Raw genomic sequence first — 16,951 nt, 5'->3', positions numbered from 1 at the left:
GTATCCTCCTGTAACTTTACTGTTTAAAGAGCTAAAACTTCCAAAGTTTCAGGAGTAATAAGTCATTATAAGAAGTGTTTGGGAACTAAAAATCAAGAATGTGAGATCCTGTTTGTTTGTGATTTGGAGAGCCCAACACATGCTCCCGACGCAGGGGAATCAAATTTTGATTCCCCTGCAGGACACCGGGACCAGTGAAGTCAGTGTAAAGAAGGTTAAATATACATGTAGATATCTTATTATAAGGAAAAGAAGTTAAATTTTTAACAGTACATGTCAGTTTTTCTACATGATAAAGAAATGTTGCTGAGGTAAATGAAAGGAAATTTGCCAACATGACTCTTTGGACTTAAATTGCAAAGTTCTGGTAGCTCATTGCTCTCACTGTCCGGTAAATATGAAACAGTTTCTGCTAATTCACAGAAAGTCCCTTGTTTCTTATTTTTTTAGCCATACCCATTTAAAAAAAAACAATTTTTATAGTCAGTAGTTAAAAAAATAGCAGAATTGTTTATCGTTAATGTAAATACTTTGGTGTGGTATTAAAGGTTATAACTTAATTATCAGTAAATGTTGTAAAACATATTAAAAAATATTTCACATTTTCCAAACCCATCCAGTGGGTCAGATTTGAGCTCAAACCGGGCCGTTTCTGGCCACCGGGCCTTATGTTTAACACCCCTGCTGTAGGCAATTAAACAGTCATAAAACTAGTTTAGCAGTAAACTTTTACAAGAGCTTTCAGAAAGCTTTACTTTAGTGACTTTGTTGCTAGAAAGTTAACAAAAACATCGGTAACACTGTATGTCTGTTTCCTTGTAATAACAAACCACAAGGAACGCAACTATCTCGCATGGCTCTGTTCCCAAATCACAAACATTTGAAGTTCACTAACTTGACTAATATTTCACCAAAATTATAACATTTTCATCACTGCAAGTGACAAAAAGTGTGAGGTGCAGGACCTCATTTCTTTCAGAAAAGGTTTGGCTAATGCTTCGTGACAACTTTCCTCTGAATGGGCTGCCCTACTCTAAACAGCAGAACATGTTTTACTATTTTTTGTAAATCCTTTTCTACTGACATCATATGGAGATAAGAATTGAAAAAATCAACCTCATTTGAAATCTTGGCCACACTTAAGATGAGCATCCAACGCTGTAACATATATGCGTGAGAGGAAATGAGACAAAGCATAAAAGTCTCTGTTTAATCTTACTATTACTGTAACAGTGAAAACTCAGTGCATCCCAGTCTTTTCAAGTCACTGAAGTCTCCATCTGGCAACTGTCTAGTGTCAGACTAAACATAATGTATTTGTTTTGACATGAGCACCATGACTTGACATGGCAGTCAGCAGAGGAATTGTTATCTCTGCCTCTTCCAAGATGGATTTTGTCACCTGTGTGATTGCTGGGCATCACTGACTAAATGGCCCCCTGAGAGTAGAAGCCCTTGGATGCAGAGTGACAGGAAATCCACTTTTTTTTTTACTGTTATTTACTGAGATTTCCCCCATATCAACCTCCATTTTCTCTCCACCGGAAAAAAAGCTTAATGGATGTCACGCCCCCTACATTTGGCCTGTCGCGTGTGGGGAACATAAAACGCAGCAAACATAAAAAGGAATCCACGGTCGCTGGATACCATGGCGCTTAGTGTTTTATGGATCCCTTGCCCCATCTACATAAGTACTTATGTACCAGCCCAATATATAGTTTACTTTCTCTATATGTCATCATTAAACTGCAGCTCTCTAAATCAGAAAGAGCTATTCACAGAAATGATCCTACCTTTGTGTGGAAGGCATCCAGTATTCCCACATTCACCTCACACCATGTCCAATTAGAGGCAGGAATAGGCAAATTACTGCAAGGTTGCCTCCTGTCACTATTCATTCCAGAAAGTGCTTCTCACAGGAAGCTTGATGAGGCAAGCATCACATATCAACGGTTGCCCGGCCAGATGGTGTGGCCTGCTCTGCTCCAAGGCAAGGGCATGACCATAAGGTGCATCTGAGCACTTTTCTCCAAGGAGCTGTCACAATTTACATGTTACACAGCTAAATGTAATTCCTGCATCAATTGCTGCATATTCTAAACTTGCCTGCTGTCCACCTAAAACCTTATTGCCCAGTTGTTTAAATATGATAGAAAAGGCTGAATGAAAATTTTGAACCACATGTATCCAAAGCCATGCTTTAAAATTAGATTGATGTAGAATGTCCTGTATCCATTCAGCAGACAGCACACGCACATTCCTGCGCTTATTTGCTGACTCTCCGAGTTCAAAGCTGCCAGAAGAAAGCAGGGCCAAAAGAGCCCCCGCAGACGGAGCTAAGCCGCCCCTCAGGTTCTTTCAGAAATGTGCTCGGTGTCTTGAGCTCCACTGCCCTTGTTCAATCACTTCTACTTAAAGTGGCCCTGGAGCTGTGTGTCTGTCTCTGAGGCCTGCATGTGCTCTGTCACCAGTGGTTGCAGTCAGAGAGGCAGCCGGCCAACTTCAACGAAGTGGTGGAGGAGCTGTTCCAAGTCATCCCCGATGAGGTGCTTTACATGGATGCCGGTCCCGAGCGCTGCAGGACTTGCGCCGTCGTGGGGAACTCCGGGAACCTGAAGGGGTCCCATTACGGTGGCCTCATCGACTCTAGTGATTTCATCATAAGGTCAGTAAACACGTCAATCAGAGGTTTGATTTTGAAGCTCTCACTTCTATTTACTCTGCACTGTGAAAATTGAATTGTGGATCTGTTGCTTCACTCTGCTTGGGCAGAGTGAATTTAAGAGTTGAATTTAATTTTTCAAGCTTCACAAGTCAGTTCATGTTATGAAAGCATCACACGAGGGCAAGGTAGCTGCCAGTGCAGCCTGTCGTTAGACATCAGAATTACAAAAAAACAAGAAGAAAGAAAAGCAAGCGGCAACCTCTGAGCTGAAAACTGCCACACAAATGTCAAAAATTGCAGTTCCCCTAATGGGCACATGAGGATGATTCCAAAAGCAAGACTTCCATGTAAAATTCCCAACCAAACAACATTAAAAAGTATAATTACAGCCTGGTACAATAGCAGCTTTACCCTCTGTGGAGGCCCAGCATCACAGCCCACCATGGTTGAACTGAGCTGGATGTCTCTACCCTGGAATTATCTGACTAATAATATGGCCTACTGCCTACTGGCTCCACTCCTGACTAAAAACACTGGGTATCTGGGACAGGTCGATATGTGCGACTGATACAGTTCTTTCTTGCTCTGCCTTTAAGTGTCCCATGCTTTATCTTGGAGTAAGAGAGCTAACATACCACGGAGGAAGGTCATTTTGAAGGTTCAGTAGCTTGGCGGTTTTTCATACCTGCGATACCAAAAGCTTTTCTTCTCATTTTTACGGTAGTTTTTGATTTATTTGCAAACTGTGGTTAAGTATTCCGACGTAACTGAAGAGCTCAGATGATGACGCTTCTAGCTCTCTCTTTCACTCCCTTTCATTATGTTCAAGGCAATATTTGCTTTTATTGCACTCGTGGTTAGAGAACATTTGATTAATATTGACTAGATTAATATTATTTTGCTCCATCTGTCTTTTGTCAGCACCACTCCATATATGATATGTGGTGTGTGAGGAGGTGTGCTTACAGGCAGTGCAGGGAAAGTAAAGATGAGCACAGCTTTAAACAGCCGCAGTAGATGCAGTAGCTTACTAACTACAGACTAGTGTAAATTTGAAAAATGAATAACTTGCTTACATTTCTTTTGGATTTATTTAGGTTCTGTTGCCATTTACTATTTTACTGAGATCACCACTTATATTTTAGAACGATAAAATGTGTTGTCTTATATATGAAATGATACAGATATTTGGTGCTTTAAAAATCTTTCAGCTGTCAAAAACATAAACAGACATTCTAAATATTTTTATGTGAAATTATTTGTATTTTTATTGTTTTTTTTTTAGTTAAGAATAGAAATATGGGGGTGCAGAATAAAGGTATTTTATTGTCACAAGAAGTTGTGGAGTACTTGTTTACGTTCTCCCTGACTCTGCTAGGATCAGTTCCTTGTTTGTGCGTTTCCAAACATGTGTGATGCCAAGTTGCAGAGTGCCCCCGGTGGACAAAATGTGTAATATCAGCCCAGATTACATGGTTGAAGGGTGTTTCTCCCTTCTCTTTTTTACTTTTTAAAATCCCATTTATCGCTTGTTATAATTGCAGACACCAATAGATCAGCAAGTAGCTAAATATCAAGGTCAATATATCAGACAGGGTTTAAATTTTGCACTCTAACAAGAAGGCTTCTGCTTTGAAGCCCACACTGTAGTTTCATCCATCATTTATAACCAGTCTATTAGTTGTAGAAGAAGAAAGTTTGCTGGCAGCTGGCATCAATAATAATGATTGCTAACTGAAGCTTAGCTACTTTGCCTTTCAAGTGGCTGGTTGTTGTTATGACTACCATAAAGAACATCAGGCATGCCTACATCCCAACACTGAAGCAACATGTATATTTCAATAATAAACTCTACTTCTTAGATATTTCATAAGTTCAAAATAATATTAAAATATTAACTATACTTATTTCCCTATATCGTATGAATATATTCTTTCCAGCTAATTACTGCTACGACAAACTCAAATAGAGCAGAAAGTCGTGCAGTAAAATGATTAGAAAACACTGTAGCCAAAATATGCTTCCCATTTAATTTAGAGATAATACTGAAAGAAGTCTGCTCAGGGCTGAGTGCACCATTGACTCTATGAGGTCTTGTTCTCAGTGTGTATTCTTGGAATGTGAGAATCTGGCATTCTTTAAACTCATCTCTATATTTAGAGATAGATCTATAGATATAGAGGTAGAATATTAAGGCAGTGAAAGATTTCTAATATTTAGGTCATCATTCCTGGTTATGCCCCTAAAATAATTTTTACTTTGCTGGTACAACAAATCAAAGTCGGCCCAGGAACCTGGTTAAATGTGCCAGATGTTTTATCATTTTTAATTTTGTCTTTGTTCTTTCATTTCATAATTTATTAACCTGGAGGCATCCTTGTCTTACTGTTATTGCCTCGTCAGATGTCTTTTCTTTCCCTGGATTTAAAAATGAACTGAGGGGTTTGCTGCTTTTAACAAAAGCAGCTCTTGCTTGTTCAGTCCAACCAGTATTTACCGCCACAGAAGATACAAAAGTACTGCAGTTAACTATCAAAATTTTCAGCTTAACAAAACTTTTACTATGCAAATTTCTATCGGTGTTCTGCTACTGGAAACCGAATTCCCCAGAGGAACCTACCCGATGGATTAATAATGATCTGTCTCTTAGGACTGCGCGATATATCGAGTTTTTAAAAAATATCGATATATTTTCATACAAGATATAAGATATGACATTATCGTTTATATCGATATAGTCTATGTTACGTTATAATTATACTTGTGGAGCCACAAGTTTGCCTCTCTTTCGTCCACTTTTGTCTCTATGCAACGTTACTGGGCCTCGCCTCTCCTTCACTGAACACAACTCCTCCTCCCCCATCACTTCACCTGCAGGCAACGACAAGATGGACACGACAAATCTCCGTTAACGAGTTACCGCGGATCGCCCGTGCGTGGGGCTGCACGCCATCAACCGCGAGCTAACCGCGCTAACGACATGCATGGCCTAAAATCCTTTCATTTTCTCAAAAAACGACAGTGCGCTTATGGCCATAAATGGCACCTGTTAAAAGACACGGTTACGAAGCAGATTTCAAACTCCAGGCTGTCAGCCACACAGTAGAACATGGGAATAGAGCAGCTGTGAAATCTGTCTTTGTTATTATGCTCAGCGTCTTTTAGTTTACATTTTGACTGCACAATTGTGAGCTTTTTGTTATGCACAAAAACAACATTGTTTTCTTTTATTTATGGAGCATTATTATTTAATAATATTATTTTTGAGTAATTTCTTCATGTACATCTGTGCTGTATGTTAATAAAAGTGCCTGTGTGACATCTGGGACACAGCTTTGACTAAGAACTCTCTTTGTGTTCTTACCTTATGGCTTAAAAAAATATATCGAGATATATATCGTATATCGCCATCCAGATAAAAAATATCGAGATATGAATTTATCGCCCAGCCCTACTATCTCTCTATCTATCTTATTATTGCCATAGACTGTATATAAAAGATGGACATAGTCGCCATGACAAAAGTGGCTGCATTTAGATGAACATTTAGTTACTAAATGCAACAAAAAATTTTATGGGTCCATTACACAGACACTGATACTTGCTAACCTGCTAAATGCTATTGTCTATTAATTGGACCAAACACCCAACATACATATAACATACATATAAAGGAGTAAAGCATAGAAACAAGTTTGTTTTTGTGTTTTCGTTTTATTCTTTGTCAGGTTGTAAACACAGATTTTAATACTGTTAAGTTGGAAATTCATTTTAACATCTATGACGTTTGGAGACACAGAGGCTCAAGTGGTCGTTAGAGGAACTGCAGTATTTGGCACACATAAAGTATGTGTCTTTGTGATCTTGTTTTAAAAGAGTAGATGCACTTAGTTTTTATTTTACTGATTTCTCTCATGACTCATATCTCTCTCTCTGTATTTGATTTGCCGACTGCACTCATCAGTCCTGTCTCACTCACACATTTATGCTCTGCCGTGAAGCTTTCCAGAAAGAAAGGTGGGGCTAGAGATTTGACTGTCCCACATCCTCATTCTGGGTTAGATAACCATTTGAGTAAATTGCCTCAACAATGCAGGAGATAAAAACCATGCAGTTTGAATATTATAATGTTTCTCCCGTGCCTTGCGGTGATGAGAAACAGAAGAAGAGTCTGTTGCTCTCTGTGTTCTCACATATCAATTACAGCACAGCAGAGAAGGAATTTGAATAGATAAAAAACAACAGAGTTTGCTCTCTGAGGTATAAATGACAAGAATGTACATGAAAGGGTTAAAAAACATGCTCGCTCAGACTTTGTTGATGCTGTTTCTCCAGAGTAGAGAAGTCACTGATTGCATTCTTAAACAACTTAGGAGAAAAATCAAATTGATAGTTATTATATCTGAAGACTGAAGTGTAGTACAGCTTGTTTTTTTAAAGCAGATTAACATCAAAATTTAAAAGATGACTTGAAGAAGATGAGGATGACCACTTAAAGACAAAACCTTGCTTCAAATGTGTTTTCAACTTTTCAATTGGCACAAAACATAAAAGAATTAAACAAATACTATAACATTGATGCCAAACTGAAGCCTTTGCTATGTCCTGATTCTGTTTTATCACTTTGCAGTTTGGATTTGAATGAGACTTGTTGAGCTCTGACTCAGAATAAGCTAAAGGCTGCAGGGGTGGGAAATGTATATTCCTCGAGAGTGGATTTGTATTATCTAGAGGGAGTTCTCAGAATAGTATTTAACAACTCTGAAGGCTGTTACAGTCTGCATCGGAATTATCCTCTGCAACTACAAGAGATAAAACTTCATCAGTATTCAAAGTTTTTTTTTCTGAACAATAATGTCTGCACTACAGATTGTGAAATAGTTTTATTAAATACCATACCTACTAAATGTTTTATATCAGATCAGAATTGATTAGTGAACAGTAAGCAGAGGGTTTAAAAAAAAAACAACAACAATAAAACAATGCATTTCACCCAGATCCTCTAAAGCCTCCTTTATGGATTATTATGAATATTGAACAGCACTGGCCTGTCTGCTAGAGCCTCTTGTTTGTTCAGCAGATTGAAGTGGAAAATAGATTTGAGTCATAAAAGCAGCCTTTGCATCTTCCTTTCACAGACAGTTTTTGTTCTTCTAAGGCGGTATAATTGATAAGCCGATGCACATGATCACTAAAACCTCCGTTTTTTTGTTTGGGGTGGGGTTGTCTTATCTTTCTGAAATGCACCAGTCCACAAAAGTCCACTTCCTGTTGGCGTGGGAATTCAGATAAGAAGTACATTTTAGACAAAGACTTGGAATCACATTTCATCTGTTTTATAGTTCACAAATAGGGAAGAGAAGGGAGAATAATTTGGAATAAAGAGCAAATAAGCGTGGCCTGGAATGTCTGTGCTTGTTTAAAATTACAGCCAGTGCCATAGAAAGTGCAAAATAACGTGCATGAACTCTAGATAAATATTTCAAGTTACTTTAATGGATATAAGGATATAAAAATAACAATGGATAGAAATAGTTTATGTTCTTCTAAAACATAGTAATTGATAAGCCACACTTAACGCATACATCCATCTGTCTATTCTCTTCTGCTTATCCTGATCAGGGTTAAGGGGATGGGCAGGCTGGAGCCTATCCTAGCTACAAGGTGTTACGGTTAGGCCCACTATGTTGTCCATCTGATATGATGGTCCATTTGAGTTTTGCCAGACAAATATAGTTTTTATGAATAGCATGAGGAGGGACTATAGGCTATACCCAAAAGATGAGCATTACTGTTGTGGTTTCAGCCAATAGTTTCTAGAGTCCACCTTTAAAACCTCAGTGTTAGCCATATTAGCTTTTTAGACCCAGGTGTCACCACATCTAGAAAAGAGGGTGGGTTGCTAACTGAGCAAGTTCTACCTAACTTCGTTGACAAGGTGCAAACTTTGCCTAAAAGAAGACCATATTATTCAGATAAAAAGTAACTTTCAGCTGCACCCTTGCCACCAGGGGTCACCACAGCATGTAGTTCCACATGTTTGTATACCAGACACAATCCCAAGGGAGACTTGTGTCAAGCTAGAATTAAACCCAGCTTTTGCTTGCCAAGTAAATGCTAACCACTAAACTACTGGAGCCACATATTTTTGTTAGCTAGGCCTGAACTAGTTGATTAATCTGATATTATTTATACAGTTGATACAGTTGTCAGCAAAGGGAACAGTAGTTACAGAGTTACTAATGTTTATTAAGTAATGTAGTAACATTAATTACCAAAACTCTTTTTAGGACGAGGCTGCAAACATATTAATTTCATGGCTGAATTTCAACATGGAATTATATGGGGCCTGTCTCAAGTGGCCATTAGAGGAACTGCAGATTTTGGCAATTGGCTTCTTTTTTGAGACTCATAGGGCAGGGCTTTTGTGGTGTCTTTTATATATAAAAACATACCACATTTTCTTGTCTTAAAAACATTGTATATATATACAATGCTTTTAAGATAAGACCTTTTTGGAAAGTCTATTACTACTTCAAATTGAAGTGACATTTTAAAACTAAATATAGTAACTTGAGCCTGAAAAAATTGGATGCTTTTAGAGGAGCAGGGACAAACATTAGCCCAATTCTGTGGACAAGCACTCAGTTATGATCGATAGCAAACAGATAGATAATCTATTCAGCATGATGGTCATATCAACAGATTAACCATTAAGCAAATATCCAAAAGCAAATTTCTTGCATTATTCTTACAAGGCTTTTAATTCAACCCAGCATGGCTTTGCCAACCTGCTATGACATTTTGCCTCTGTATAAAACCATATTATTGCACTTATCTTCTCTGGCAGCCCCCTCCATGGCAACAGCATGATACTGTCAACCAATTCAATTATAGAATGACAGGACAGCAGCAAGACAAGAGTTATTACTTTGCTATTAGCAGAAGAGCTTCCTCTAGACGTATGCTTTGAAAATGTTTGCTGTCTTTTTATTTACTGTAGGCTGAGCGTCACATTTTCAGTCATGCTTGGTTGGAAGCTGTGGTGCTGAGCCAAAAGGTCACAACAACAGTGAATAGGAAAGGGACCACTAAGGGGTACATACATTTTTTCTTTTCTTTTTCTTGTTTTTTTACAAACCTGAAATAAACTGTTGCGCTGATTGGACTAACGTCTACATGCAAATTTCTAAAGCAGTGGCTGACACTCGCTGGGAGCACTGTCCAGTAAGAACGAGCAGGCTGAAAACAAAGGATTCCAAATATCCACAGTTCAGTTCACTCAGATCCTCTAAAGCCTCCTTCACAGACTATTATGAATATTGAATGGCACTGGCGTATCTGCTAAAGCCTCTTGTTTGCTCAGCAGATTTCATTAAAAAATAGATTTGACTCATAAAAAGAGCTGTGCATTTTCCTTTGACAGACAATAGTGAGCTCATTGGCTTTTGAATGATGAAATCTTATAAGAGATATGCTGTTGAAGCACCAGTAAGTCACTGTAATTATTAAAATTTCATTCAAGATGTTTTTTTTGTTTTCAGCTTGTCTTAGGGAATGTTACAGTGTTACACTATGCTCAATTCCAGTTTGTATCTGCAGATAAGGACATTTTAGACACAAAGTCAATGTTTTTGTCTAGTAAATGTAAAAATACAGCTAACTTTATGGAGGTGAAGACACAAATAGTGGAATCACATTTCATCTGTCCTGCACTGTAGTAGAGATAAGGGAGAGTAATAAGGGGCAAACACCAGACAAAACTTAATGGAAAGCGTAATGGAAAGGGCAGCATAAAGGTGAGGAACTATAATTACAAATTAATACTTTCATGAATAGCTGAATAGAAATACAAGAGACACAATTAAAAATGGCAACTAAGTGGAGAGGAAAATAACAAAAACAAAAAGTCACCAAGCATCAGATGTCCATGGAAGTTATTTTCTGGATTAAAGATCATCAGCTTTGACCTTTAAAAAGACATCCCTTTATTGCTAAATTTGGTTGAAAGGTAAAGTGTAAAAATTGTCTCTATGACCTCATTTTGAATTCATATGACCCGTTGTGCAGTTTTCAGGAGAAAAACTGGATAGATTAGTTAATAGGTAAAAGTTTAGCATACATCATATTCAATTAGAAACCAAGTTCCAAAAACTAGCCACATGGCACTGGCTACAATAGCAGGTCTATCCACATATGGGAACACACAATTTTTGTTCAACTGCTCATTAACATGATATCTAGTCAGCCAATCACGTGGCTGCTGCTCAGTGGATTTAGGCCATTTGGGTCAAAACAACCTGCTGATGTTCAAACTGAGCATCGACAGGATGCAAGGTAAAAGGGGATTCAAGTGACTTAAATTACCTTTCTTCCCCTTATTCCAATGAATTTGGCATACTTGCTGGTGCCAGAGTATTACCTGAGTATTTCAGAAATTGCTGACTGGGATTTTAATGCACATCCATTTCTAAAGTCCCAAAAAACAGAAGACATCCAGTGACAGGCAGTTCTCTGGGGGAAAAATGCTTTGTTGCCTATCAGCTCGACAGAAATTAGCACTTCTTACAACTAAAGTACAATAGCATCTCTGAATGCACAACACACTGATCCTTGAAGCACATTGAAATTAGCTGGCAAATAATATGTCCAATAATATGTGGTGAAGCCTGTTCAAGAAGTTTGTGATGCTCGTTTTTCAATAATTAGTCACTGCTTGCTAGCATTAGTTAGCACTCCGCTCACTGGTGACATATGGCTCTCAAAATCAACCAGCACTTTTTAAAGAACTTTTGTGCTGTTTCTTGTCTGGTAAAGTCATCTTTTCAATATTTCTAGAGGTGGTATTGGGATAAGTCATGATGTTAGTCAATCTATACCAGAATAACCACTATAACACATACAAAACCTGGGAATTTATTTTTATAAAAAGTCTAATCACTCGAGGCACGTCTGAACAGAGACTATCAGCAATTGCATTCTCTTAGTAGTCTGTATGCTCTGCGGGTACACTAGCATATTTCATTTGAAATAGAAGTAGTCTGTCTGGGATGTATGATTGTCTCATCATTTTTATTTACTCTGCTGAATTGAGGATCAGTCAAGCTTATAGTCGACATGATAATGTAAGCCCTTGCAAATAACTTCATTAAGATGGATCTTGGAGCCAGCAGATGTAATAGGCAGGCATTTGTGACTCAAAGTCTCTGGATGAAATTGGCTTTAAAACTGGGATTTTAACACAAGTAATGCACATGCTTTCTCGCTTTGCTTCTCTTCGGTCTTCTCTCAATCTTTTTCTTTGTTTATATACTTGTTTATAAGAAAGAAGTTGGGTGTGTGTGTGTGTGTGTGTGTGTGGGGGGGGGGGGGGGGGGGGGTTGCCTTTCTCAGTGAGAGACTCATTAAGATATTGATATGTTCCTGGGGGCTGATGAATGGCCAGAAAGCTCCATGTGATGCCTCTTAACCCTGTCTAAGGATAAATAAGCTGCACTTTGGTGTTGGTAATCAGTAGTTTAAAGTTCAAACAAAGATCTAGTATTAAAAGCTAGTCCTTCCATTATTCCTCCTCCTCCTGGTTATTATTACTGCACAATGAGAGTGGTGCCTTCAAAGATTATTTTTTCCTAAAATTTCCATTAAAGACTTTATTTTCATGGGCACCCAATCCACTTTGCAATCAGTGCTGTCCTTGGCTCAGCGGACCTTTGTGTTATTGTGAGGCAAAGAACAATTGAGGTCTCTGGCTTGATTGCTACTCAGGCTACGTCACACTACAAATGAGTGCCACCAGGGCACTGTAGGAAATTTAGATTTGCTGTATGAAATTCACTTGATCGGGTCATGATCATCTTTTTTTCTTTCGTTTTTTTTGCATATACCCTGATGTACAGTGATCAGCAAAGAATATTTGATACTAAGTGTTTCAATGATGATACGAAAATGTTAAGAGATCCCTCATTTCTTTGTGTTTGGAAGGTAAACTGGAAATAGGTATAGCTGTTAAGGGGAACATGTGCAAACATAAATGGACATACAGTGTACAATTTAAAACCGGAGTTTTTACTATTTTAATAAACGTGAAAGTCAATATTTGTCTGTCTGAACAGTCTGAACTCTTAGGCAAGCTTTCTTGTCATTTCTTTAAGTTATCCAGACTTCCTGAAGGACATTCAAAGCTCTTCTTTGGATATTTGCTGGCTGTTGGTCTGGGCTCTTGACTGATCGTGTTGCATCCAGCTATGCGTGTACTATATTAACAGGGTCTTTAGGATTATTTCTCGTCTTTCCTCATGTTGTGCACTTTCCATTGTTATACCTCTCTGACCTGTCAACCCCACGTGATGTTTGTGTAATGTATGTATGGTCGGAAGGGTAAGATGGCGCTGGCACGGCTGGCAGCCTTAACCCAATTTCCCTCGGGATGAATAAAGTATTATCAAATCAAATCAAGTTTCTCGGACAAGAAGTGAAACGTCTTCAAGGAAACTTATAGAAGTCCAAGTGCTTTTCTTTCCAAGGCTCCTTAGACTGTAAAAAACAAACAAAAAACTTTGGCTTCAGAAAACCTGGTTCAGAAAGACCACTTTCAAAATGACAGGAAAATATGTCTCTTTGGAAGCAAAATAAGAAAAAATAAGAGGTGCCTGAAGACATTTGCAGCAAGAACAGATCATTTCATTTGTTTTAAATATCTTAAAACACACGGAAAAAAGGGATATACTTTCAACTCCCACGCTACAGTAGTAGGATGCATCCTGGCAGCAATATTCCCTTCAGTAAGTGTTGTTGTGTTCATTTTCTGATATAGCAACACAAAAAGTGATAATGTCTCCCTTGTGTCATTACTGAATAAGAGGGCATTGTTGTGCAAATGCTGTGTTAGCACTGTTTCATTCACTTCCGTAAAAAGCTAACCACAGCACGCAGAAGGCTCACCTTTGGAGCTTTTCTGGATTCGAATGATAAGTGCTGGGATTGGCATTGGCCTTTTCTGACAACATTTTTCCCAAAACATTTGAAACTTGAGGAGAAAATTCAAGCTGTTGAAAGGTGATGCAGCCTCCGTATTGTTCATATTCTTCATATACATTTTTATCTTCTGCTTTGTGTGTCAACTGATGTTTGCTTGTCTTTTTCTTTTTTGATAGACACACCCTCAAGTTGGCAGTTTCTAATTTGCTTGAGGTTGGTGGTAGTCAAAGCAGACTCATCCATGACAGTTCTGGGAATCCCAGAGAAAACTTTCAGATAATCCAAATATCACACAACAACTTGAAAAAACATTAATGAACATTTAAGAAAACAGCAGAGTGAAGTAAGCAGATATTGAGATGATGAGATAGCCTTTATTTGTCAGTTGCAGGTCTTTTGCCCACAACTGAGATGACAGACCTTGCCGACCGTACATACAATACAAACATCACATTGGGGAGACAGGTCAGGCCAGGTAGCGAGGAAAAAAAAACATTGAAATGTGCAACACAAAAGGATAATACAGGAATGCACAAATATCAACACACCATAACACAATAAACACAGACAAGCAACATGGTAAAGTGTTCCAGTGTGTACATCTGATCTGGGACCGCTGCAATCTTTCGACTGCGCCTCCAGCTGACCCGATGTCCACATCATGGGGGAGGTAAGCGTTGGAGGTGGCGTTGGATCCGGGGTAGGGAGGGTGATGCGTCAGTGAGTGCTTACCAGTATCAGTATATGTATGTGTGTGCGTGTCCATAGTTCAGCTGAGACAGTGTCCTTCGCCCTGCCAGGCTAAGTAAACAGTCTTCCAGCCAACCCAGGTGGCCTCGCATGGAATGGGAAGGAACAGACTCAACACAGTCGTTATCAGGGAGTTTTTGTTCGGCTCCAGCCTTGAGCTCCGGCCTTGAGCCCACAGCTGGCGCCGAAGGGGTAGCCGCATTATGATGGTAATTGAGAATTTCAAGCTGTTTTTAACACTCCGACACTGGTCTCTCAATCTCCCATTAATAGCTGCGAGCTTCTCCGTGATGTTATTAGCCGTCGATATTATTACTCAATACCATTTTATATGTTCAGCTGGCATTTATCCTCAGATATCTGTTAAGCGAGGTCAACAAAAAGATTTATCTCTGTATATGAATGAAGTAAACTGTGATTCAGTCTTGGTTAAGTAGGTTTTGTCTTTTTATACTGGAAACTCCCCAGTGCCTTCCTCAGTCTCCTGTGTATCACCTCCTGTTTTCCAAGATGCAGCAGCCCTGCTCATTTATCTTTACCACCACACAATAAAAAATACAATTCAAGAATTCAGTAATAATTGCACCAAGTCACTCCTCACCCAGGCCCTTGATACAGCTGCCACATCTGCCGGTTTAGCTCACTGGGATGAGCGGGCCTGGGTTTGAACCCGACCATTTTGCCGCATGTCTCCCTCTGCTTTCCTGTCACTCTTCACTGCGTCTGTCCAATAAAGAAGGAGGGGTTCATCCTGGTGTTTATGAGTGCTGTTAAATGCAGGTGAAAGCACCAGCAGCTGATCTAAAACCTACAACTTAGTAGCACACCCATCAGGAATGATGCTGGGAATGCTGAGCCCCACGTGTGAAGCCCCCAGGACTACTTTGTAGCCACATAAGTTTGATGTCCCAGCACACTTCCTGATGAAATACTGCTGGTTGTAAATTAACTTATTCAGGCAAACTTTTTGGTGACCTGGAAACAAAAGTACACATAACATTCTTCTTTGTGGAAAAACCATAAATCAGAGGACCTTCTGGTATCTAATTTGCATGTCTATTGCAGCTGTCTCAGGGACTCATCTCCAGGAAGCGTCAGTATGGAGGCCAGGGGTTGCAGGAATGCTTATTTTTCAGTTGCTCTCCAGTGTTGATGAATCCGGTTCAGTGAGGGCACAGCTGTGCGGTAATGTGCTGGGGTGAGGTTGACATGCAAAACAGCTGTTGTGGGTCCAACTGATGTTAATTAGACTCTGAGTTATTGTTTTTTCTAACTATGCTGGGCTGCAGAATCTGTACTTCAGTCTGTGGTACACTTTGGGATTGGTGTTTGACTTGTTCAAAGAAATTTTGAACCTTTTAAAAAGAAAAAAATTGGTAAACAGTTTCAGAAAGTTTTATATGATATTCAGAGTACAGCAGAAAACAAGTACAACAAAAACATGAATCAAAGACTAATATACTGCGCATAAAAATTAAAGGAACACTGTGATAGGGACCCAACACACACACAGGATTTCATGCAAGTGCAGGTCCGTTTTATTTTGTTTTAGCAACTGTTTTCGGTACCAGTCACTCCGTAACAGCTGCTCCATTCCACACACCCTCCTCCGTCTCCGCCGTCACTATATATACACAGAGAAGAAGAAGATCATTACAGTGAGTGCTCACACCTGCCCTCTCTGCCACACCTCAGCGCCGCTCTGAGAGCTCACAGTACCACCCCTCCACTGCAGCAGGCCCGAGACCACATCCCTGCCACAAACACTTTTTATCAGAGCAGATATGAGATGTGGTATGGAGCTTGGCAATTTGGAAGGGGTTCAGGATATTGCTGCTATTCCTTCAAATCCATCAGAGCCAGTGGATGTGGTTTGGGTATCTACCTTCTAACTGAGGTGTTTGACCTTCTGAGGAGGTCCCAGTAGGTCAAACCAACCAAGGATTATATCCCTCGTTTGGCTTGGGAACACCTTGGTGTACCCTCAGATGAGCTGGAGAGAGGCGGTCTGGGCTTGTCTGCTTAGATTGCTACCCAGCAATGGATGGATAAAGATTGGAAAGAACCATGAAAGAGTAGTCAGTTCTGCTTAGATTCCCAACTGAATGAAGGGACCTGAAAATATCTCCATGGCAGCCATAATAACAGCTCACCTTAGCTTGTTCTGAAGTTCTTTTCTTGTGTGAAGTGTTTTGTACCATGGGCTTATAAATGAGCCTTTTTTAATTCGGTGAAATGCAGTCATACTCAGTCTTTCAGCACAAGTGTTGAAAGCCTTACTAAAATGCTTATACAGCCATAAAACAACATGGGCAGAGGGACAAGTATCTGAGTTATGCTTTAACAAAGCAGCTACATGTAAGAAACAATTGCTGTGACATTATTAACCCTCTATTGCACGACTTTTTAATTTTGGGGGAAAAAAATATTTCTCCCTATTTTGGGGAAGCTTTAGGGTCCCTAATAATATATCAATCATAAAATTTTACACCCAGACAAGAATAAGTGAAGCTGAGCACAGCGATACTCTTATGAATTCCCCACATCTTTCTTTGTTGT

At 39.2% G+C, this 16,951-nt stretch overlaps 1 protein-coding gene across 5 annotated transcripts in view; it reads left to right on the top strand.

The window, feature by feature from the left end:
• LOC308385175 (CMP-N-acetylneuraminate-beta-galactosamide-alpha-2,3-sialyltransferase 1-like) overlaps nucleotides 1–16,951 on the top strand; it is a 97,764-nt gene that overhangs the window by 53,094 nt on the left and 27,719 nt on the right. For all 5 annotated transcript variants that reach the window (XM_080863962.1, XM_080863963.1, XM_080863965.1 and 2 more), the window contains one exon: nucleotides 2,472–2,665. In XM_080863962.1, coding sequence (XP_080720088.1) covers nucleotides 2,472–2,665 — 194 coding nt within the window. The remainder of the gene's footprint in view (nucleotides 1–2,471; nucleotides 2,666–16,951) is intronic.

The sequence above is a fragment of the Rhamphochromis sp. 'chilingali' genome (assembly GCF_963969265.1).
Source record: "Rhamphochromis sp. 'chilingali' genome assembly, chromosome: 17".
In the NCBI taxonomy this organism is placed as follows: Eukaryota; Metazoa; Chordata; class Actinopteri; order Cichliformes; family Cichlidae; genus Rhamphochromis; species Rhamphochromis sp. 'chilingali'.
This window is presented reverse-complemented; position numbering and strand designations above follow the sequence as displayed.